Source organism: Typha angustifolia, chromosome 13 (genome assembly GCF_048772165.1).
Source record: "Typha angustifolia cultivar Huaian chromosome 13, ASM4877216v1, whole genome shotgun sequence".
Lineage (NCBI taxonomy): Eukaryota > Viridiplantae > Streptophyta > Magnoliopsida > Poales > Typhaceae > Typha > Typha angustifolia.
In genome coordinates this window covers 17085568-17109540 of record NC_133251.1, presented here as the reverse complement: position 1 = coordinate 17109540, position 23973 = coordinate 17085568, and the positions used below count along the sequence as shown (strand labels likewise).

At 36.8% G+C, this 23973-nt stretch overlaps 4 protein-coding genes across 4 annotated transcripts; all 4 read left to right on the top strand.

Annotated features, from left to right (window-relative positions):
- Positions 1 to 1070: 1070 nt before the first annotated feature.
- Positions 1071 to 5220, top strand: LOC140774924 (uncharacterized). Its single transcript, XM_073118110.1, has 6 exons — positions 1071 to 1231; positions 2530 to 2602; positions 3445 to 3538; positions 4344 to 4460; positions 4549 to 4606; positions 4691 to 5220. The coding sequence occupies exons 1-6, from the start codon at positions 1199 to 1201 to the stop codon at positions 5087 to 5089; spliced, it is 774 nt and encodes a 257-aa protein (XP_072974211.1). The 5' UTR covers positions 1071 to 1198; the 3' UTR covers positions 5090 to 5220.
- A 730-nt stretch (positions 5221 to 5950) lies between these two features.
- On the top strand, positions 5951 to 7160 carry LOC140773848 (uncharacterized). The gene has a single exon (XM_073116616.1). The coding sequence runs from the start codon at positions 5977 to 5979 to the stop codon at positions 6769 to 6771; it is 795 nt and encodes a 264-aa protein (XP_072972717.1). The 5' UTR covers positions 5951 to 5976; the 3' UTR covers positions 6772 to 7160.
- A 3243-nt stretch (positions 7161 to 10403) lies between these two features.
- LOC140773589 (WAT1-related protein At1g21890-like) lies at positions 10404 to 12740 on the top strand. Its single transcript, XM_073116222.1, has 7 exons — positions 10404 to 10711; positions 11174 to 11236; positions 11338 to 11454; positions 11549 to 11789; positions 11868 to 12026; positions 12126 to 12277; positions 12393 to 12740. The coding sequence occupies exons 1-7, from the start codon at positions 10521 to 10523 to the stop codon at positions 12586 to 12588; spliced, it is 1119 nt and encodes a 372-aa protein (XP_072972323.1). The 5' UTR covers positions 10404 to 10520; the 3' UTR covers positions 12589 to 12740.
- Positions 12741 to 19479: 6739 nt separating this feature from the next.
- LOC140773295 (uncharacterized) lies at positions 19480 to 20115 on the top strand. The gene has a single exon (XM_073115772.1). The coding sequence runs from the start codon at positions 19480 to 19482 to the stop codon at positions 20113 to 20115; it is 636 nt and encodes a 211-aa protein (XP_072971873.1).
- The last annotated feature ends 3858 nt before the right edge of the window (positions 20116 to 23973 follow it).

Here is a 23973-nt window from a genome sequence, read left to right as displayed (position 1 = left end):
AATTCCCATTCTCTATTTTTGTGAACGCATGTAGGCGTTTGCATAGTCAGTTCAAACGCAGATCCTTAGCGTTCGAACGCCCCCCGACAAAAGGTCTTATTTTCTCAAACAAAATTAAACTAGATAAATAGATCCCATCCCAATGAATCCAATGTCGTGAGTGGATCCATCCTGACTGAGTCATATCGATCGATTTTTTTTGATAACAAAAACATATATTTATTTTAAAAAATTTATCATATTTTAATTCTAAATATTATTTTATATGCGTTGCAATTTTTTTTCAATTCTCTACGAGGATCTTTATATTTGCCGTGCAATTTAATTAAATATATTAAAAAATGTAACAATATTATTTTATTCTAAACAATAAGAATATCTAAATTGATATAAATAAATTAAAAAATAAGAATACAAAAGGCGAAATATAATTTCACCTAATTTTGATCGAGGCCTCTAATTTTCACGCGTGGCCGGATTAGAGAAACAAGACATGACTAATTGATCCAAAAACTTAACTTATTATAATATGCCATTGTGACGTGGACTATACAAACATCTCCACCAGCTCTGCTGGGTGGTAGTAATCAATACATGTCCTTATCCTAGAAATCTTATTTAATTCTAATAAATCAAAAGAATCATTAGAGAGGATCCTGAAAGCCTTCCAACTTGATATCATTATCAATGAAGTCATATCTCAAGTTCTTTATGAAAGTAGAGATGATTTATTCTTTAAAAAACGCACTCATCCATAAAATCTACGTGTAGATTTAGATTAGCACATCATAATTCCTTACCTTTTAAAATCTAAGCTCTTATTATATCTTGGATAATACAAATATTAAGTGTTTCCGGGTTATATATGTAAACACAAACTTTAGATATATGAAAATAATAGATCTTAGGAGGGTATATTTGCAAAAATAACCCCTTTTTAATTAATCGTTCGAAATTTTGATGGCTTAATGGATCGGACGGCAGGATCACGCCCTCGAGCGGCGCTCCGTGGGTGGGCCCCACGTGAACCAATGAGAGTAATTAACGATGGGGGAAAAAAAAACGAATATAAAAAAAGCGAAAAATAATTAGGGAAAATGAGGAGAAAAAGTCGAAACACTGCTCGAATTTCGTGTTGAGATCCCGATCCGAAGACTCGAGTTTGATCGAGTGATCGAGGGGGAAGAAGACGAAGGAGATGAGGAAGAAGCTAGGCACTCGATTCCCTGCGGTTTGCTTCTACCCCCTATATTTCCCCGATTTATTTTATGAGTTTGTGATTTGTTAGAAGAAATTTCCGGTTTCGTGTACTCGATTCGGTCTCTTTAAGCTTCGATTTAGTAATATGTTGGGGATCCTTGACGGATCTGTGGTTTCTCTGCGTTAATACAGCTATTCTTTCATGGGAGCGATTCCGTGATGAACGAGACTTGAACAGAGCCCTAGGTGATTGTAGTTACCATTTGGGTCGTCCAGTTTCATAGTTTTCAGGGAATGATGCGTTAAAAGTCCTCCTTTGAGACTTTACTCTATCTCGAACTATTCGATGGGTAGCCCTAAATTCACTACCGGAACAGGGGGTAATTCGAATAAATGTGTCAAAATTTCATAGTCTGAGCCCAAAAAAGGGGATTTCGTTGTTGGGTGGATAGAGAGTACATAGTTTGGTGATAATTCCAGCACATATGTGCTTGAATTGCTGGTAGGTGTTGTTGATTTTGGAATTCACGTTTTGGACCATGGTTTATAGATTGATTAAAGAAATTATTGGCTTCTACCTTTTCGTTCTATCCTTTATGATGGCAGTAACATCTTGCAGATCAAAATTGAGTTTTCTGATGAAATGAAATGAAATGGATAGATGTTTGTAACTGGCAAGATATAAATCAAGTAAATTCTAGGCAACAGAAATTACAAGTTAAAAGTGAACCTTTTTGGTAGATAAAGCTATACCGACTGAATCAACAGAACAAGTGGATAAGATTAGTAGATTCAGTGACATGTTATGCCACAAATTTCAGTCCAAAATTCTATTCTTCTGCTGGAGATGTAATTTTCATTAGTTAATTTCTGATTTCACAAGATCATTATCTTCGAGGGTTAGGATAACAGTCTTATCATTTCCAGCTGTTTCTGTCTGTTTCATATCTTCTTTCTTCTTTTTCTTTGTCCATGTATTTAAGGAAAAAGATCATTGAAATAGAAGTCGGTGTATTTATTTCTTCCATATCTAATCTTTTTTTACCAATGTTAATGCACTAAATCTGTTAATTTTCTGTTAGAAATCACGAAATATTTTTCTGTCTAATTATTTAAGCTAGACTATTGCACTTCACTTTGTCATCAAATTCCACGTTGCCTTTTGTCAAGTTATATTAATGTCTGGTGTAACTTTTGATCATCTCAGTGTTGCTTTAAGAGCAACATAATTTGGAACTTCATAGTGTTTGGATTCTTTGAAGTTGTTATGACACAATTATTGATATATGGATTTAAGCCAACTGTTTGTATTTTGTTGTGCTATGACAGTCACGAATAAAGAAGATAATGCAAGCAGACGAGGATGTTGGCAAGATCGCATTGGCTGTGCCTCTTTTAGTTTGTAAGACACGACAATCTACGCATTTGTTCTTATATGTTGGAACGTTTTCATCATCTAGCTGTTTACCGTTGTGTTGAGTAGCATGAGTTATTTTGCTGTGCCACATTATACATCTTCAAAGTTTGACTTGAATTGTGCTAATTTCTTACTAGAAATATATTGTTTTAAGCCATTAGAGTTGAATTTAACAATTTCAACACTTTGGATGATTTCAGCTCACTCCCTGCTCTTGTTTAAAACATTCTGTAAGACTACGGTAAACTTACAAGTTATAATGGATTTGGTAAAAGAACAAGTCCAGAAAAGATAATATACCAGTCATTTTACATATGGTTTAAAACCACTGATGATGTATTTACTTATAGTGGTAGCAATCAGTTTGGGTAAGCTGGATTCTGGTTCGGATCGGGTTATAATATTGCAAATACGAACACGATATGCTTATTAAACGAGTCAAAATTTCTAAATATGAACATGACTAATTTATTAAATAGATTACACGGGTTATAAATAGGTTATCGGGTGACACAAGTTATCAAAATTTATATAAATTATTTAGGTTGTAAATGAATTTTTTGAGCTATGTGCAAATTTTTTTGGAGTTATAAACAGATTTTTTCCGAGTTATAAACGGGTTTTTCGGGCTATTAATCAATTTATAGACAAGTTAGTCAGATTATAAATGGGTTAGTCGTATCATAAACGAGTTGAAAAGTCAGATTATTGTGTCAAGTTATGAGGTCATGTCAACTTTTGTTATTCCTGCTTACTTATGTGAGTAAGTTACCAAGATAATCAATACTGAAAAATGGCTAATATTTTTCTTATATAATTGATTTCAGCAAAAGCTTTGGAGTTATTTCTACAAGATCTCTGTGACAGGACCTATGAAGTTACTCTTCAGAGGGGCGCAAAGACACTGAATTCTTTGCACTTGTAAGTTTGCCAGACCATTAAAGGAGTTTCTGTTTTATTGAGACTGTGTTAGTTAATACTTCTGGTTTATGTAGTAATTTGGGCTTGTCTGATTAGTGTAATGATGAAATTGTTATGCATCAGCAAATTGATATTATTGCCACCTCTACTTGTTAGTTTTCCAGGTATGCCAATTGGTCTCCAGTATTACATGTTATGCTTGAGATGAGTTTTAGTTGTTCTTTTGGCTGCCCATAGCACTTTTATGAATCTTTTTACATATGAGAAAATATTATCAGTTTGAAATTTTTTAGGTTCTTTATGCATATCTATGATTTTGTTTTGAATTATAATATTTGGCAAGCTATTCCACTTAACATTTAGAGGAGAAGATAGAGGTTGCATGCATTAATTAAGCATAGGCATGGTGCACAAGTTTAGGTGCATTTGTGTTTTAAGATGTGATTCCATCCATGAGGCCTGATGCCGAGGAAGAACCTTGATGTCTTTGGTCATGAAGAAAGAAACTATTTATTAGAGTACATTTGGGAGCCTTTCAAATAAGCATGTTGTGAAAATTTGGCATCACAACTTTGTCGGCTTAACTGCAACCATGTATTTCTCTAGTTCAAATCAGCAGTCTAAACTTGATGGTACTAATCTGGAATTCTATGCAGTTGTTATTTATCATATTTACCTGTCTAGTAAGCTTATCTTTAAGGTCGTTTATCTGTACTGGACAATTCAAGAGTTTGACAAATTTTGCAGCTACTTCACTAACCAAAAGTATTAAGTAATCAGTTCTTGCTTTTTCTGAGATTTCCAGAAAACAATGTGTGAAGATGTATAGCGCTTTTGATTTCTTAACTGATGTTGTCAACAAGGTACCTAACCTTGGTGGCACGGAATCTTGTGGAGATGAAAAAGGAATATCTAGGAGAAGGTAATTTATTGATACATGCTTAATTTGCAGCTTTCATGTAACTTACAATAAGCATCAGCCAACTGAAATTTCTATTCTTAATGGACAGAAAGTCAGTGTCACATGACGACGACTTAGAATATGAGGAAGCTAGATCAAACAAAGTGGTATTTTTTCTCACTTGAATTTACATTGTACTGTGTGCTCACAGCAATATTCCTTCTTGAATAATTGAATACTTGCTCTGATAGGCAATGAGGAGTTCTAATGTCAACCCGCGAGGTCGCGGTAGGGGCAGAGGAAGAGGTCGAGGTCGGCCACCGACCAGGGCAAAAGAAGTACGATACATGAAGTTTGAGGACGAGAACAGCATTTTTGCTGAAGATGGTGAGCCCTTTTCAGAGGAAACAGATCATTTGGAGAAGAATCTCTCTGTGGATGAAAATGTTACTCAAGCTACACAGCCTTCATGCAACTCCGAGCCAGACACAGTTGCAAGTGCAAACCCAAATGCAGAGGCTGAGAAAGGTGGTGAATATTCTGCTTGGCCTTTACCAGATGTAGTCGGTGACATAAGTGTAGAACCGTCCAGGTTTGTACAATTGACAATGCGAATAGATGAGGATGAAGACTACGACAATGAAGATTAGGATATTAATTTGACTTCCTGTTGCTACTAACAAGCGGTCATCTGTAATTTAGTCTGCAATTATGAAATCTAGTTAGTTTCCATGTACAGAATTCCTTACGAGACCATTGAATCTCAAGTGTTCTCCTGTCATCTGGATGGCTGCATTAGTTTATTGCTCTTGCTTGTTCTACTTGGTTGTCTTTTCTTGTATAATTTGTGAAGTATGTACAAGTGTGCATATATTTGGCAGGTTCTGTTACTGAACGTGCTATGTTCATTAACAGCATACTAACTTCAATTCTAGTATGGCAGTTATCTTTTTCTTTTAAAGATGGAAACCCACCTGGGCTTTCTTGCACAGCTTAGGATTGATATAAATTCTCAAGTTACACAGTTTAATCTTTCATCAAACAGTAAGTTACACAATGTAATCAACAAAAAGATATAATGCAACTTGAAAATGGTGACATATAACATTTTGTGGGTGCTCGATCATAAATCATAAATCTCGATAAATGCCTCTTAATATTCCATTAACAGAATCTTTTAAACAGGGAATAATCTATTTATATAATCATAAAAGAATACCTTCTCTGTAAGAAGACTAAAAATTAGGAGGAAGATATAGTTGATGAAAAACACAAAAAAGAATTAAAAGAAAAGGAGCTAATATCACCTTGCATATAAAGGAAAAGGCTGATTATATGTTTAAAGAATTAGATCTTTAAATTTACAATCCGAACTTTTTAGGTATTTACTATTTACACACTGTATGTTTTAATATTTTATAAATTACACCCTAATTTTACTAAATATTTGCATCTTACGTCCTACAAAATTAGTGATCTTTATGAGCTTAGCAGTCTCCTGTCTTCGTTCACATAAATCCCCCCTCGAGTGAATAGGATGTCGTCGACCTCGAAGCGTTCGAAACCTAACCTCGACCCGGAACCAAAACCTCCCCAAAACCCTAACTTTTCCCCTTCCAAGACCCCCAAATCCTACGATCCCATGCCCGACGATGTCTCCGCCCGCCGCCGGAAGCGGAAGGAATCCGCCGCCTCTGGCGAGAAGAGCTCCGACTCCAAGAAGCAGGCGAGGTCGGACGCCGACGCCGTGGCGGTTCTCCGGGGCATGATCGATTTCCGCGCGAGGACGGGCGCGATCCCAACTCGGGCCGCCATGGACGCCTTCTACAACTCCATCCAGAGCTCTCTTTCCACCCCCCTCACCAAGGAGAAGCTCTACAACAAGATCCGCCACCTCCGCCACAAGTTCAACCACTCTGACCCTGACGATCGCGGAATTGTCTACGAGCTCTCCGCCGAGGCTTGGGGCCCGTCCTCGGAACAAAAGAAACCCAAGAAGAAGGCGAAGATCTCCGATGAGATGAACAAAGAAACAAAAACGAGCAAGAATGGCACCGTGTATAAGGAATCGGTGAAGAAAGAGGAGAACGAGGAGGAGAGTAATGGGGATGAGGATGAACTGGGAATTGAGTCGGATTCGTTCCCCTTCCTGATTCATGAGGTGACCAAATATTGGAAGGCGAATGGGCTTTCAGTTGCATGGTTGGAATCGGCTCTGAAGTTGGTAAAACCATCCAAGGCAACGCCTTTAGAGGCGAAATGGAGGAAGCTGTCCATCCAGGAGATGAAGTCCCAGGCGGCATGGCTCGATATGTTTGGGAGTTTACTTTAGAACTCAATGATGCATACGAGACTGCAAATGTGTCAGATTTCTGGGTTTTTCATGTAGTATACATTCTGTTGTCATATTATGGATCCGGAGGGAGCAACAAGTTGGCTGATGAACCTGGGATTGCATTGATGTAGAAAGTCGCGGTTCTTTCTGCAAAAAAAAGGAGCCATTTTATTATATGAGCTTTGACTTGTATACCCTGGATAGAGGAAGGATGATGGTCTCAATGTTTATTGAATGAAGATGTTTGGCTTTCCCTTTAAAGGTGATCGTTTATGGTCAATTATGCTCTTATTCTGTGAATTTGATATTTTCTGCTAGTTACTGTGGATGATACTCTTGAATTATGGCTTGCATCCTATTCGTTTATTGCTGTTCATTATAAGACGGCGCTGAAATGCTTAATTAAGTAATGGTGTATTAGAACTGAGAATTTTTTATCCTCATAAAAGTCTTGTAAGGTGGTGTAGTTTCATTGTTTGATTTGTTTCACTTCTTCCATCATTCTTTTTATAGATGTAGGATTTTGGATTTCCCTTCAGATTCCCTGAGCTCAGAAATCAGAAGTTCCTTTTTTTTTTTCCTTTTTATGTGGTAATTTCTGACAAGATATTGTAGAAACTTGAGCTAATTGTCATGTTGAAAGGTTGCTTATTGGTATTACAGACAAAAGGCAGGTAAGATGAATAATTGTTTTTGATCTGGAATGACACATTAACATAACTTAGCTAAAAGCATTATCCCGAAGGCTATATATCTTCCTTATTTACAGAAAAGGGGCCCTCTTTCTCCGATGTAGTATGAGTTTGTAAGAGCAAAGTCATTACCAACTCAAATCACTAAAGTCAGTAGCTTTTAGTTTGTCTGTCTCATATGCTAAATTCTTGCCTCTTTGTTCTGTGATGTATGTTTGCCATGTTGATCTCCTGTAAAATTTAGATTTGAAGGCTCTGCTTTCTTTCTTGAACCTTGAGTATGTCATTGTAGCTTTAGACATCTTAATTTAACTCACCTTTAATATGTTCTATCTAACTTTTGTTATTTCATAGAAGAGTTGTTTTTTCTACTCTTTGTTGTAGAAAACAGCCTGGCAAAGGCCAACTCTTATAGTAATAAGTGGCACTTTAGCTTTCATTGGCAGATTTTGTCTGCCAATAATATAGTCGGATGGAAGCCCTGGAAAATGCAGTGCCTGCTTTCATTTTGGTCAGGTTTAGAAGTTATTTTCTTTGAACAGGTTCAAGTCATTGTGGGAACCTGCTGTTATTTGTCATTTGGAGAATCATGTATAAATTATAAGTCCAGAAATGATCAATACCATTAGTACTAATTTTTATAGTATCTGTTATTGTTAGGTTCTGTTATGATTTGTATACCATAGTGAGGGAAACCATGGGCAACTTTGTTTGTAACCATACCTAAGAAGGGACAAGTAGATTTTCAAACTGGTCAATATGAGGTAGGAGTTCAGAATAAACCAATAAGCTAGATGGAGAGAGGGGGACAGAATGTCAGAATAAGAATCTCTTTTTTTTATATTAAAATTAGCTTGTCCTATAACTCTACTTTAGAAAAGAATAGGAAAGACTAAAGAGAGATACTTGCGTGCACAGATGGATTAAATTGTTAATCACAATAAGCTCATTATTGAGCTCTTTTGAACACATTGTGTCATAGAGATCTATCTCTGTCTTGCATTTTCTGGAGCATTTGAATATATGAATAAAAACCCCAAGATTGGTGTAAGGAAACGGACAAGGATTTAAAGTTTCGTAAGCAATTGGGTTTTCCAGGATTCGAGCTGCTTTAGGCACTGAATCTTTCTAAAATATGTCTCTGTCCCCATGAGATGATTCTCTGGAACTACATAATCAACAATTGACATGCTTTTAATTTGTGGCATGGTGCACTGAGGACCATTTTTTTTTAAGTTGCAACTTGGAAAGCTATCTGATTGCTGTGTTACTATAACTTTTATGGATGCCAGCATTTATTAAAGCATCCTTTCTTTTTACTAGCTTTAGAACATGATTGATAATTCTTTACGTTTGAACAGAAGAGCTCTTTACTTTTGGCATTAATAGGAGCAAGCTTTTGTTCAATTATTGTAGCTTTTTTGAGCTTTGATTGATTTGAGGGCCAATTAATTCATGGCATTGAGTTACATATGCGAGAATTGTTAAGGATGTTAGTACATGTATTTGAGAAAAGGACTGAAGATCTGGATGAGACTTATTTTACTCCATTACTTGGTAAAATTACAACTGATTTCATCCTCTTCTCCAACTCTTCTAGTCTGTATTACTTTGATATATCATGATCCTAATGAATTCTTAATTTATAAAATTGTTCTGATTCATCCCTAGACATTGTGGGGAGTGTAGAGTTGCATATTCTTGCTGCTGTAAGCTTCAGTTTGGTGGGCATTAAAATTGAACTAATATATTGCCCTACCAAATATGCTTGATGCTTCTGAGGGCTAAGAAAAATGCCCTTGCTTTGTTGCTTTTGCATGCATTGCTACATCTATAATTAAATATGTCATAATGGATTGGTTAAACCTCCAATCAATGATTCTTTTAGCTATATTGGCCCATAAAGCAATTATAAACATTACCAAAACTATTCTGTGTACCATCAAACTATTTGCTTGCTCAAATATGAAACTCCTTTCCTTTCTTAGGTTGCTAAGAACAGGCGCCGCCCTGTGAATTTTGTTTACAGTTGATATTATGATGTTCATGTGGTCTTGATAATTTTCCTTAGTACAATATGCCACAAGAATTTACTACTTTGTGGGATATGGAAGTCAGGTGTGCCCTCAAACACCTTTTATTTGTAGTGGCACATAATTAGCTAGTGCTCTTCAAATGCTTGTGAGGTCAATTTGCCTGCCTTGGAGTAATGGAGTGTCTGCTCACCAGACCCTTCTCCTGTCCTTCTCAAAAGATTAGTGGGCAGGAAGATCTGAGAGAAGTTCTTGTAAAGAAAAATAATAGATTGTCATATTCATTATAGTGGGAAGGAAAAAAAAGAAAGGAAGAAAAACCACAGTAATTTTATATCTATGTTCTCGAGCAAAGTACGGTCGTAGGTTCTAAGTCTTGAAAACAGTCTCTTTTTTTTTATATATAGTGAGAGTCTGATGTAATTAAATATATTTAGGAAGTTATCACTTTTTTCTCGCTCATATCTTTGGTGTAAGCCTTATCCATGACTTACTTTGAAATGTAGCATATCTATCATTTTGACCACAAGTATTGCGAGGCAAGAAAAAGAGAAAGAAAGAAAGAGAACATCGATATGTTATGTTATGTGTGGACTCTGGATAAGCCTGGGCCAATTGCAAATCCTAACATGAACGCATTAAAACTTTGATCCACAAGCTGTCTCCACCACAGGTACAAGAGACCATCAGCATGCACTAATCTGCACTAGCATTAGCACACAAACAGGCCCTTTGAATCGTCACTACCCAACTGGCAATTTTAAACCCCAAAAAAGATTTGATAGCATTAGCTCATTTAAATAATGAGAGCCCTACAAACTTAGCTAGCTAGGTGCATGTTCCTTGGAAAAGGATAGTGCAGTAGGAGGCTCACTATTTGAGTGTTTTACAAATTGGATCAAGGGAATGAGCCATAAACTTGCTTAGAGTGGTTGGCTATATAAGTATACGTTTAGGTTTGAGTCTTCTCAGGAGCTCTCTCTAGCTAGTGATCAGGAAGAGTTTATAGAGAGCTAGCTAGATGGGTCCTCGTGAGTTATGGAATGTTGTGAAGCCATACTTGGCCATGGTTTTCTTGCAGTTTGGGTATGCCGGGATGTTCGTCATCTCCGTCGCGTCGCTCAAGCAAGGGATGAGCCATTATGTGCTCGTCGTCTACCGGAATATTGTCGCCGCCGTCGTGATTGCCCCGTTTGCCCTGTGGTTTGAGAGGTTGTTAACTCTCTATTATCTATCTATATATCTTGCTGGGATAAGAGTGAGGACATATACTGGTGCGTGCATGCATGCACGCATGCACACACGAGTTTTAGCTTCTGGGTTTTGATCAAATGGTTAGAGACAACAACTCCAGCAGGAGATTTATTTAATTCAGAGTGAATCTATGTTGAGTTCTTCTATGTCTTTCATTTCCTTGATTAGGTGTAGCTCATGTTAAAGTAAACACAATCTCTTTATAGTAAGATCAAGACAAAAAATAGTAAGAGGAGAGGATGCGAATTGTCCTATATATCCTAAATTGACAGCCATGACAATGAACGGCGATGGCAACTGACCCAATAGTTCATGCTTTCACCATAGTACTTTCAATATATATATTGTAAAGAGCCTTCTCAGCCATCACTAATATGCTAATCATGCATTATATTTCTCTTTCTTGTCTTCTGTCGACAGGAAAATGAGGCCCAAGATGACACTCTCCGTCTTCCTCAAGATAGTGGCTCTTGGACTACTGGAGTACTAAATCTATTCACCTACATACTTTATCATCACCCAGTTAACTTGAATTCATTATTTTAATCCGCACAACTAACACTAGTACCTGTCTTCCATTCAAGGCCTGTTCTTGATCAAAACTTCTACTACATGGGAACCAAGGACACATCTGCAAGTTTCTCATCTGCTCTCTACAACATATTGCCTGCAGTGACCTTTGTAAATGCCATTTTAGTCAGGTACGTACATCAATCTCCAGTCAATCTTCTGTCTCATGTACACAGATTTAAAGGCAAGATTGGCGAGTCATGTTGATTGTCCTTCTCTGACTAGAATGGAGAAAATAGATATCAAGAAACGAAGTAGCCAAGTGAAGATCATCGGAACTCTGGTTACTGTAGCCGGCGCATTGCTGATGATACTCTACAAAGGTCCAGTTGTAGAATTTATATGGAATAAGGGCAGGAGCCACCACAATTCTGATGCTAGCAGCCAGGATAACAGTCACTGGCTTGTAGGCATATTTATGCTTTTGTTCAGTTGTTTCTGTTGGTCTGCATTCTTCTTACTTCAGGTGCTACACTCTTTAATTTTGTGTTAATTAAGACTCTAATTTACTAAGGACTTATCAGATCCTATCATTTCTATACAGTCTCATACGTTGAAGTCCTACCCGGCGGAGCTCTCTCTGACCACCTTGATATGCGTCATGGGTACGGCGGAAAGCGGCGCAGTTGCCCTAGTAATGGAGCGCAGCGTCAAGCCTTGGTTGCTCGGCTTCGACATGCGACTCTTTACCGCCGTCTACTCGGTAAAACGAACGCTACTCTTCTTCTCCAAACGATACGTATATATATATATGTTAAAGATCAAATCTAGCTAACAATTGGCAACTGTCATCTATGTTAAGGGAGTGATGTGCTCTGGAGTCGCATACTATGTTCAAGCGGTGGTGATGAAGGAAAGGGGTCCAGTCTTTGTGACTGCCTTCAACCCACTTTGCATGATCATAGTGACTGTGTTGGGCTCCATTATTCTAGCAGAGGAGATCACCTTGGGGAGGTAAACACGGCATCTGATTACAGATCAATCAAACAATTGCATTAAAGAGTTAAAACAAAGCTTTTAACAGACTAACTTGAAAAAAAATTGTTTTCTTATTGTTGGCGAACAACAGGATGATTGGTGCAGCCATTATAGTTGTTGGTCTTTACTGTCTCATATGGGGCAAGAGCAAGGACCACCAGATCCAGCAATTGGAGAACAGAGAGAAGACAAAGGCACTCGAGCTACCAACATCTGCTAATGGAGCTGCCAAATCTAACACTGTCGACTATGCTACTGTTGTAGAGATTCCATCCACAAAGAAATAATTCGTGAAGCATCTAGTAGAGACTAAGCTCTATTGTTTTCCTAATTGCATTATGTACTTCGTTTAGTGGAAGATTACTACTCGATTAATTAGAACACTATGATGTTAGCCAGACAAAACTTTGAGCAAATCTCATGGCATCATTTGAAGTAATATTGGTTTGACTGGTGAATAAGTTGACGAGCGAGGATGGTTGAAGTTGCCAATGACTGCAATAAAAATGCAAAGACGATTAAAACAAAATAATATGATTGTTAAGGCATCACTTTTGGCAATTTAATTTTTCTTTTCTTCTTTGTTGCAAAAAACCACCTCTTTTTTTTCATATTCTGGAATAAACTCTTTTTCCTGTAGTATATATTTTACCCATTTTTCCCCTACTAATTCAGAGAACAACTTGAAGGGCGGCGGAATATGTCCAGAAAGGAAACTTGGAACAATCTGAGAATATTCATACAGAGGTGGTTTTCCACACAAACGCCTGAAAAGTGGTATAATTATAAATATTTAAAAGGAGGAAGTTTTTTTATGGTAAAAGCCACAATATAGGTGGTGAAATGCAAAAAGAGAAAAAGAAAACAGAAGAAGGGTAGAAATGGAAAACGTCCGTCTCTCTTCTCTCAGTTGTTCTTGGCTGTGGAAACCCTAGCAGAGTAAAACCTTGGTAAAGGATTTGCTGCTAGGGATAAATCCAAAGTCTTTTTTCCCCAATCTTAAATATTTCTTCTTTCTTCTTCCCCTTCCAATGGCGACCGCCACGTCTCACAAGAAGATAACCCCTTCTTCTCCTCCCCTCGATTCCAACAACGATCTCACAGGCGAAGAGAAGAAGAAGAATGAGAAAAGGAAGAAGAATAAGCCCGGCCAAGAGATCGAAGACATTTTCCAACGTAAGAAGGCCAAGAAGAGGAAGGAAGCCATCTCCACCCAAGAGCAAAATGATGACCATGAGCAAAAGATATTAAAGAAAAGAATCGAGGAACACGGTAACGGTGGCGACACGGGGGAGGAGAAGAAGAGCAAGAAGAAGAAGAAGAAGAAGGGGGAAGGTTTAGTGGACGACGGTCCCGAGGTGAAGGCGCGGCGGAGGAGGACGGCGGATGGGTTTGCTATCTACTCCGCAGAGGAGCTGGGAATTGGGAACCGGGATGCCGGGGACACACCGCTTTGCCCTTTTGATTGTTCTTGCTGCTTCTGATCACTTCTTGGAGGGGAACGGGATAAGGGTTTGCGTTCTTGCACTTAGAGAGCGGTATAAACATTTAGATTTCTTGCTGAAAGACGTCGTTTTTATTTGATTGTTCTTCTTCTCATGTTGCTGGTGATGTTGTATTTTGTATGATTAGCTAAAGATGTAGGCTAGCTTTGGATTGTGATTTTAGCCCTTTTCCTTGTTTCAATTGTATAACATGAGAATATCTTTAATACAAGGGTTACTAAATTGCTGGATATCAATTAAATCTAGTCTCTTTTTTAGTTCAGATGTAATTTATCCCACCTGTATTTGAGTTTAGATGATCTTGAAACAAATTCAATCAATACATTACCTACTTTTGGGTGAGCAGAGTCCACTGTAGAACCTAAACGTAGGGGAAATTAGATGGGATATTTCAAATGTACATTTTTGGTTATTTTTGTCTGTAAAATCCTTATCATTTCTTTGAATATAAAACCTATGTAACCTATGTAAAGCCTCCAATTAATGATATGAGTGGTTGCAACATGGTGGCTTTTGTTGGGTGCCATCAGTTAGAATCAACTATTTCCTCTAGAATTCTAGATTAAAGTGGATTCCCGTCGAACATTACAAATTTACAACAATTGGGTTGTGTTGTTCTCTCTAGAGATTAGGTTATTATACTTCCATTATGTTTTCTAGATGATTGGTTCTGTACATAACATTCCAAGACTGTTAGCATCTTTGGAGTATTCCTTTTTCTTTTGAATGTATAATATTGTTTACACTTGTTGGTATGTTTTAGACATCGTTTGCTTGAATTCATCCATTAGCATCTAAGACTATTGTTTTCTAACAATGGAGTAGTCACTGCCCTAGGGCTGCAAGATGTTTCAGTGGTCTGGATATTTGCCACAGTTCAGCCATTATGGATTTTAAGATGTGTCCAGGGTACTACTTCGAAAACGCTAAACAGAGGAAAGTGTTAGCTATCTATATATTTCATAGACAATGATAACATGCATCTAAAAATCCAGGGCCCCAAGGACATGGCATTGTTTAGAAGGATCATCAATTGATGCAGATTAAATTGTGATGACATAATGGTTCTGCATGTAAGGAATACTATGTGAAATTTGGGAATTAGGCTTGATCATACCTTGAAGGAAAATAAGTGAGAGAAAAAAAAAACTGAAATTAAGGATACAAAAGGGGCAAACATGGCAATTGCTGATCACTCTATGTATTAGACATCTCAAAATATCATGAACCAAGTCAGATTAATTTGCAGCAATATGAATGTTTTGACAGAGAGAACAAATTTTGCATCAAATAACTTTTCATGATATATCTCTTTAGTAACATGGTCAATGATGCAGAATAAATTGCAAGACTTACTTTACTTTTATATATATTTAGTTGGTTCATCATTCTTGTGTGACTTTGGAGAACATCTATATCTAGGTGGAGGGTTGTATTAACACTCCTTTAGTGAAGATTATCACAATGCTTCTTTAATCATTAACACTAGTTAGAATACTTTTTTAAGATAAATGAAGTTTCTCCCTCTTTGCTTATATCCGCTTCACTAAAAATCGATGTTTATCTGTTGTACTTCACAGAATCTGACAGGATATACAAATTGGTTAGGATTAGATTAACTAGTTCCTTGAGGATATTATATTGCTCTCCAGGTTCTATCTGATTCTTCTCGCATGTTCTTTTGTGTTATAGATCCAATAGATTCTATCTGATTCTTCTCGCATGTTCTTTTGTGTTATAGATCCAATAGATTCTATCTGATTCCAGTATGCTTACTTTGATTTTTAAAGGCCAAATGTTATTTGTCATGTGACTTCATTTATCTTTCCTCAGCAGTGCAAGGAGGAGAGGAGACTCTTTGTTTGGAACTTTGGATATCCACTTGAAGTTTTTCCCACGGTTACATGTTAATGGTAACTGGCAACTAGGATTTTCTTCTGCCAGAAGTGGGTTTCAATTTTGAAATTTTCTTTTCCTCCCCTGATAAAGTTTGATGCATGATGACGATATGTAAAATCCAACACTTAGGATCTTACTGCCTTATTATTGTTTAAATGTTACCACCTTTTACCTGAAAGAGGGCATATGTGCAACAAATTATTCAACTTCCTGCACTATAGTTGGTTTAAACTATTTGTTTTACTTTGTTTAAAAATAATATGAGTCATGAGATGGTTGAATTTGATATATCATTCAACTAACATGTTATCAGTGAACTTTTCTTTTTAGAAGAACGCTTCATAAACATTTGCTAGTGTAAATGATACAGTATGCTGAACACAAAGAGTAGATAAGTGTGCTGGGGAGAAAGGGTAAGGACCCATAAAATATTCATTTTTAGGCTAAGTTGGTTTATATGTATTATCTTGGCATAGTTTAGTTAACTGGATGTCAAAATACAATCTCTCAACTTTTAACAGAAAGAAAGGAGGGAAGATAGAAAAATAATTTCTTATTTAGTACAATACATAAAATCAAACGGCCCCTAGTATTTATTAGTGGCTTTGGAAACTAGTTGTTGATGTAATTCAGATATCATGATACTATATGGCTGGTGCTAGATGCAAACGAAATTTGGTGTTTCCAAGTATATCATTTGGACCTTTTGCACCCTGCATGATTGGTTTGGTTTTGCATGAGCCCATGTGGTTTTTCATACTTGATATTTGCCCGGGGAACAACATAACAGCCTTAAAAAAGAATGTGCTAGGAAATTCTTTTTCTAGTTCATGAAGGACTAGATTGGAGGAGATGCCTGCAATCAATTTGGTATCTTCATTTACTTTATTCTGGTTAAATTTAATTGATTGAAAACAGGGAAGGAGGGACAGGAGGAGGTTGCTTGGCTGGAGTCATTGCAGACTTGCAGTATGTTCTCAGAAATAGCCAAGCCTTGCAGGAAATGATAATTGTCGTTGGACTTTTTAAGTATTCCATCTTTCAATCAGTTGTACAAAACAAAGCTTTGACATGTTATGGCATACGACAACTCTTTATCTTTGGATTCTGCAAATTTCTAATTTCTTGGAGAAATTATTATCCTTCTTTTTTGTATCAAGATTAAGATCATAAATTTCAGCATTTGGTTGCTAGCTGTGAGCTTATCTTTCGTTCAACTTTCCGTTTTTATTGACAGCTTCTGAAAGGTATTATTTTTAAGTGATGTATTTGGACTTCTAATATTCTTAAGCTACATGGTTTTGTTGTGGACCCAAACTCTACAGCTGATGCAGAGAATCGAGAACTGTTTGCATGTAAACACTTGCTTCAGGTGTTAGACAGCAGGTCAAATACAATATTACTCTTTGTACTTTGTTCACACTTCACAGCATTTCGTCATATAATAGCAACAAGAGGCAATACGGATTGACGACACTATTTTCATCAACACTAATCGACCCTCTTTTTTTAATCTATAACACAGTAGTAAGGAAGCTGAAGTGAAGTCCCAGTTGAGTATGGACAAAGGTTGTATATATTTATATAAAAGTAAGTAGTAGTCTAGAACAAAGTTATGAGGAATAAATTAAGAGGAAAACCCAACAACAAACAACGTCAGATCTATAGCCAAAGCCATATATAATATAATACAACCCACAGAGTCATGTGATGGAGCTTTGAAAGCTTCACAGTGGGCAGAGGAGAGAAGAATCCCTTAACAGTGAAGCCAAAGTTTAATTACTCTCTCATGTGGACAGTGTGTGTGTGTGCGTATGACATCATATTAATAGTGGAAAGCGAGTATGGGTGGCTTTATCCCAGTCAATAACGCGTAGTAGACATAAAGCCAGAAAAAGGACAGTTGGGAGTGTTAATTAGAAGGCAAATTATTCTACCTGCACCTAGAATTGTAACCCATCAAATACGATACAACAACCAATACCATGAGCCCATGAATGTTCCTTGAATTTTCCAGCAATATACTTAAAAAACATTTCAATTTATTGTGGTGTATTTTGAATAGGGTTGACTCGGGTAAGTTTTTATTTTTATTTTACTTATAAAGAGATTGGAAGAGGGTCGTATTATATTTTGTTTCTAGCTCCGTTTGTTATCATTGCAAAAGAACTATTGTTTGAACCATGGGTCAACTTTAAGATTCCAAAGGTGGTTGTTAATGAGCAAAGTAGCAGCGTGTAGTGTGTACTACTACTACCTTGTAATGCCTGTTTGGTATGACCTTGTTCCACTAGTTAGCGCATTATTTTCGTATGTTCTTCTAGATGCAATATGAGTACGAGATAAAAGGATTGGCCCCCAAAAAAGAAGGAAAAATGAAAAGAAAGAGAGAAAGAAAGAAAGAAACGAAGTGGCCCCCATGTAATTAAATGGGGGGGGGGGGGGGTTTATAGTTTTGGGTCATATTAATTTATGACGCCTTGGTTCTGAGGGCATTTGAGTAATGAGTGAAGAAGACGCGGTTAATCTTTGTTTGGGAGACAGAGGAGATCCAGCTAAGTGAGAGAGAGAGAGAGAGAGAGAGAGAGTTGTTGGGGGTTGCAGAGGGGGAAGGCTGGCTGCATGCATAGCATCTTCCAACATACAGGCTGAGCCCCTGGGACCCACACACATATCCAGGAAACCTCCCCCTCTTTGGCTTTGGGAGAATCCTATGCCATTCCTCTTCACTAAGCCCCTCACTCTCCATATTGACACTTTTATCAGACTTAGCCCTCTCTCTCTCTCTCTCTCTCTCTCTCTCTCTCTATATATATATATATATTTATATATAAATTATAGCTTAATTTTGTCTCAGTGTACTTTAAACTTCACAGCACTTAGCTATCTCTTGATTAACTTAAAACATCTCACAGAAATTTAATCTGAGTTGAAACTTGTGGGGATCATTTAATTAGTTACATAAACTTTTTATTTTTATTTTAGAAAAACAACCTGCATCTTTACATGTAAGGAGCTGATCAGAGGGGTAAAACTTTAACATACATCCCTTTCCCTCAAGAGTCATCTGCATGTCCTTGTGCTGTGTTGTGGTTAGGCACTAGTAGACTTGTTCCAATTGCTTACTTTCATGAGTGGTGGAGTGGGCTACTCCTTCCAATGCATGAGCAGTATTTTCTTCAAGGACAGGGTGAGTCATCTGATTTCAGTGACTTGTCTCAGTTTTAGGGGTAGATTGTTTCATGGTTACTAAACCATTAAATGCTATAATAGGACTTTAGCTCCTAGGTTTATATGTATCTTCTCCTCCACTCAATTATTTACTATGCTTGTTGCTAAGTACAAACTTCACAAGTGAGGCAATGGCATCATGCTAACTTTTTCCTCAATAACACCTAGCACTTTCCAAAAAGGTACAAGACATAATAAACAATAAACATGACTTGATTACTCCCTTATAAATATAATAATAATTTTGATAATATATTTCCATTATGTGACACTTGAAGGATCATTGACCAGTCTCCTTGTACAAGCTCATTCCTTTTACCTTTTCCTTTGCCTATTAATCTTGATAAAAGATCTATCTAGCCACCAATCAGCCAATCTCTCTCTCTCTCTCTCTCTCTCCCTCCTCTATAAATATCCTCCTTTACACTATTGCCTTCTCTCCTACTCAAAGAAGCCTCTCAAGAATCTAGTCAAGGATAAGCAAAGGAAACACAAACAGCAAACTATCACCATCATCATCGTCGTCGTCGTCATAAACCATCCATGGTGAAGACCAAGAGCAAGAGCAAAAGTATTCTTCACTCTCCAACATCCTCTCTTCCAGTCCTCCAAAACACCAACACTGCCATCCAACCTAAGGTGAGTAGTAGTAGTAGTAGTAAGAAGCAATACAAGGGAGTCAGGATGAGGAGTTGGGGCTCGTGGGTGTCTGAGATAAGAGCACCTCATCAAAAGACTAGGATCTGGCTAGGATCTTATTCAACACCGGAGGCGGCGGCGAGAGCCTACGACGCCGCCCTCCTCTGCCTGAAAGGCTCGTCGGCCGACCTCAACTTCCCGATGATCGCCGCCCCGGATCACGCCCCGAATACTCTCATGTCTCCCAAGTCAATACAAAGAGTCGCCGCCGCCGCCGCCGCCAATGCCGCCACTAGCACCACCTCGTGTAGTCCTACGCCATCGCCGCCTTCTGCTTCATCGGCTACCGCCGATGAGATTACAACTACGGCGGAAACATCAGCAGAGTTGATGACGGACCCATCTGGAGATGATCCATGGATTAATGAGTTTGGAGCATTGCAGTCACCCAAGTGCATGGATCAGACTATCAACACACTCTTCTCTTCATGGGAGGAGTGTGATGAGGAAGGAGAGTTTAGTCTTTGGAGCTTTTGTTAGGGATAAATAATTAAGAATGGTGTATTTAATTCGTTCTTTCTTCTTTCTTTTCTTTTTTTTTTTTTACTCCTCTCTTCTTGGTTATCATATGAGTTTAAGGAGAGGTTAATTATACTGATCACAATAGTTGAGTCATGACCATATTGGTCTTAATTTGCTTTCAACTTTTTTTGGATAATTATTAGTTTCTAAACTCTTTTTTTTTCTCTCTCTTTTTTGCACATTGAATATGTTAATGAATTATTGCACGAGTTTGATCCATCCATCACTTTGAGAAGAAGAAAGAAGTGGTGATGCATGGGATTTTTAATATTGCTTTACTAATTAAAGGGAAGCTTGGAAGAGAAGATTTGAGCATATCATAGCATAGAGGAGATGAGTTCAGATCCCTTTTGTTCATGCATCCATTCATCTTGTCTACTTCTGCCACCATCCATTTTGATGGCAAACATTATTATATCTCATCAATGATATAGTTAATAGATCTTATTGATATATACAAGAAAAATGTAGTCTTCTTAAAGTTTTTTATTATTGCGTATTATTCAAACTCTAGATAAGATCCTTCTAACTATCCAATGAAAGGTTTTCTTTTTATCTTTTCGATTACATAGAAGAGTGGTGATCCGATCCATGTATAAGCATTATTCAAACTTTAAAAAGCCACTTTTTTCTCCTGTATACGAACTTTCATTCAATAATAATAATATTAATCACTTTTGTTATAGTATTTTTCTTCCTGTGTGCCTTTAAAAACATTTGTTATTTACATAAATATTCTAGATTACTTTTCAAATTAAGTCTTGATAATTTGATAGAATAAAAAATACACTAGACTATAATAAAAATACTTTTATCTTTTTATATTTAAATTTGTTTAACTTTTAATGATTGTTTAATTTCAAGGAGTATCAGAAGTAATAAATAGTATACATGCAATAAGGGCATACAAACATAGTGAAATGTTGAAAGGAATATATATATATATATATATATATATATATATATATATATATATATATATATGCACCCCAAAAAAAAAAACTCTCTCTTATGTTGGGATTTCTTGTTGTTAATTATTAAGATATAGGTTGTATTATTAAAGTGAGAGATTATTTCACAAAATTTGGAGCAAGAGGAGAGAGATTCCAAGGACAATAATAGAAGGCATAAGAAAAGTCAGAAGACTCATGCAGCTTTCCTATGACTAGTGATGCCAAGACAAATGTACATTATCATCATCATTATTATTATTTATCACTAGTTCATTGTGAATTACTTCACCATAACTATTAAATTTATCAACACTTTGGACTCTATGAACTATAGCTCATTTTCAGATAGATATTCTTATTTATTTTTTGGACTCTCTCAACCATTAGAATTTATTTATTTTATCCCTCTGGTGCTAATGAAAAATATTAAATATTCTTCTTTAAAATAAGAGTAAAATAATTTCGAAAGGGTCTAAAATTAATTATGTAATAATCCGGTGATTTTTTTTTAAATAATTAAATAGATAACTAGTGGAAGAATACATTTTGAAGGTTCCAAGTAGTTAAAAGGATCTCAATGTGTCATGAAAATAAACAATAAAGTGCATGTGAAAATAAATAATAATTTAGAGGGTTCTAGATATTATTTATCAATAAGAATTATTAGATTACTTAATACACATTAGGGATACCAAATTAAAGAATCATAAAAATGAAAGATTAGCAACCAAAGTGTTTGAATTGTATGACAAATCATGCACATCATAACAAAACCCATGAAATCTTCACATGGTAGCCCATGGGCCAATTTCTAGCCCAAGTTTAGAGAAGGCTCTTGGGATCAACATGGATAAAGGCCCAATTAGTTCTTGGGCTTGAACAATATTAAGCAATAAATAAATAAATAAAATAGGCCCTTTCTCTAATTGGGCCCAAACTGCTCCTACTATATTTCTTTTCAAAACGAAAATACTGTAGGCTGGAATAATTTATTAGCTTTTAAGAGTATATTAATATAGCCTAATACATAAAAGAGAGAGGGGATAGAGCGACTGCTTTTTAACTACAAGACTCGCACTTGGCTTACAATAAATAATGCTATAGATAATATAGAGTATCAAACTTGGTAGCACACAAGAAAAATTAAAAGTGAAGCATAATTAGCCTACAAATTCCGTCAAACACATAAACCCTTGCAAAATGGAAGACAAAAAGCTCGCCAACCAAGACAAAAAATAAAAAGAGACATAAAATCTTAACCTTGTAGCAAAGCCCAACATAAAAGAAAATAATCAAATTCCCGCAAAAGGAAGGTGATTGAAATTTACTAAGGCACTGACAACACAAACTATAACCATGCTAGGAAAGGAAATGGAGGATGAAGTCAGTATGACAACAACAACAACCGAAGCACATCATTTAGCAAGATAGGAGAGGAATATAGGGCAACGAGATATCAACTGAAGGGAGGGTGACAAAAGCACTCCATCCCTAAAAACCCCTGCCAACCGAGGAGCGGCAAAGTGGTACGAGGAGGCAAAGTAATAAGGGGAGGTGGTGACGACGATAGAGAGCATAGGAAGGCAGGGTGATACAGTGAGGGAGGCAAGATGATGTAAATAGCGGCTATGGTAAAACAGCATAGAGAGACAATTGCGGTAAAGTGATACAAGGACCGATTGCAGCAAAAGGAGATGTAACACAGCTGAAACCCTCAACATATAGAGCCAACCAAGTAAGAGAAGGGAAGAAAAAGAATTAGAGAACACTATTAGGAAGAGAAGAAACAAGAGAAGGAGAAGAGAAGAAAATGATTAAAAAAAAGGAAAAGGAAACGAGTGAAGAAAAAAAAATTTAAAACGGGAAGGAGAGAGAAAAATTGTTAGCAGTGATGAAGGCTCTTGCTAGAGGAGGGAGATGAACAAGATGGGCAATAAGGTGGTATAAAATGGTGACTATAACAAAGTGATATGGTTGACCCGTTCGACACAAAGAGCCAATCGGGTAAGAGAGGAGAAAATGGAACTTAGAAAACACAGAGTTAGAAAGAGAAGAAAAGAGAAAGAGGAAACAAAATAAGAAAAGTCCTAAAATAAAAAGGATAAAAAAGAAGAGAAGAAAATCACTCGATCTTTGAGAGGGTGGAAGAAAACCCCACAGTAGAGAGGAGAGAGAGGAGAATCCCTTACTACCTAAAGTTAAAAGATCCATTTTCTCATCTATCTCCCAACCGGGCCAGTAGATCAAAATCTATTGTAAACTATCTCGATGTACGGTTGCTACAACGTGACGTTCTTTTATGTTTGTTTGGTTTGAACATATTATTATATAATTAAGTTCTCCAACTCCTCAAGCTGCCTGCCCCTTTCAAGGGAAATTTAGAACTTTAAAGCTTATAATACTAATTGTTTAAGATAAGAGATAAACAGTTAATCCAAAAGATGGTGACTTCAGCATATGTATTTATCAATTGAAACAAATATAAAATATAACCCCCCAAAAAATTAGAAAATATTTTATCGTAATAAATCTATTCAAACAAATACACGTATATTTTAATTTTTTAATCCATGTAGCCCGTAGAGTTAAGCGAGGGTTTAACTTTAAACGACATAAATCTTGTCTAATTAACCTCCAACGCTCTCACCCGAAACGAGTAAAACCAAATCCGACGGCTATGATCTCATTCAACGGTCAGGATTTCATCTCCGGATCCAATCCCATGTGACCAAACCCGGGAGCGACAATTCCAAAGCAATTCTCGAAATCAAATAAAGCGAGCGGAGATCGTCTCCCAACCGTCCGATCCTAACTGGACGGTCCAGTTTCCAACCAAATCAAATAAAAGCCGCCTCTCTGTCTC

Coding starts and splice junctions, on each gene's coding strand:
- LOC140773295 (XM_073115772.1), top strand. CDS start 19,480: ATGGTGAAGACCAAGAGCAAGAGCAAAAGTATTCTTCACTCTCCAACA.
- LOC140774924 (XM_073118110.1), top strand. CDS start 1,199: ATGAGGAAGAAGCTAGGCACTCGATTCCCTGCG. Junction 3,539..4,343: donor ACACTGAATTCTTTGCACTT/GTAAGTTTGCCA, acceptor TGAGATTTCCAG/AAAACAATGTGTGAAGATGT. Junction 4,607..4,690: donor AAGCTAGATCAAACAAAGTG/GTATTTTTTCTC, acceptor TTGCTCTGATAG/GCAATGAGGAGTTCTAATGT.
- LOC140773589 (XM_073116222.1), top strand. CDS start 10,521: ATGGGTCCTCGTGAGTTATGGAATGTTGTGAAGCCATACTTGGCCATG. Junction 10,712..11,173: donor TTTGCCCTGTGGTTTGAGAG/GTTGTTAACTCT, acceptor TTCTGTCGACAG/GAAAATGAGGCCCAAGATGA. Junction 11,237..11,337: donor GTGGCTCTTGGACTACTGGA/GTACTAAATCTA, acceptor CTTCCATTCAAG/GCCTGTTCTTGATCAAAACT.
- LOC140773848 (XM_073116616.1), top strand. CDS start 5,977: ATGTCGTCGACCTCGAAGCGTTCGAAACCTAACCTCGACCCGGAACCA.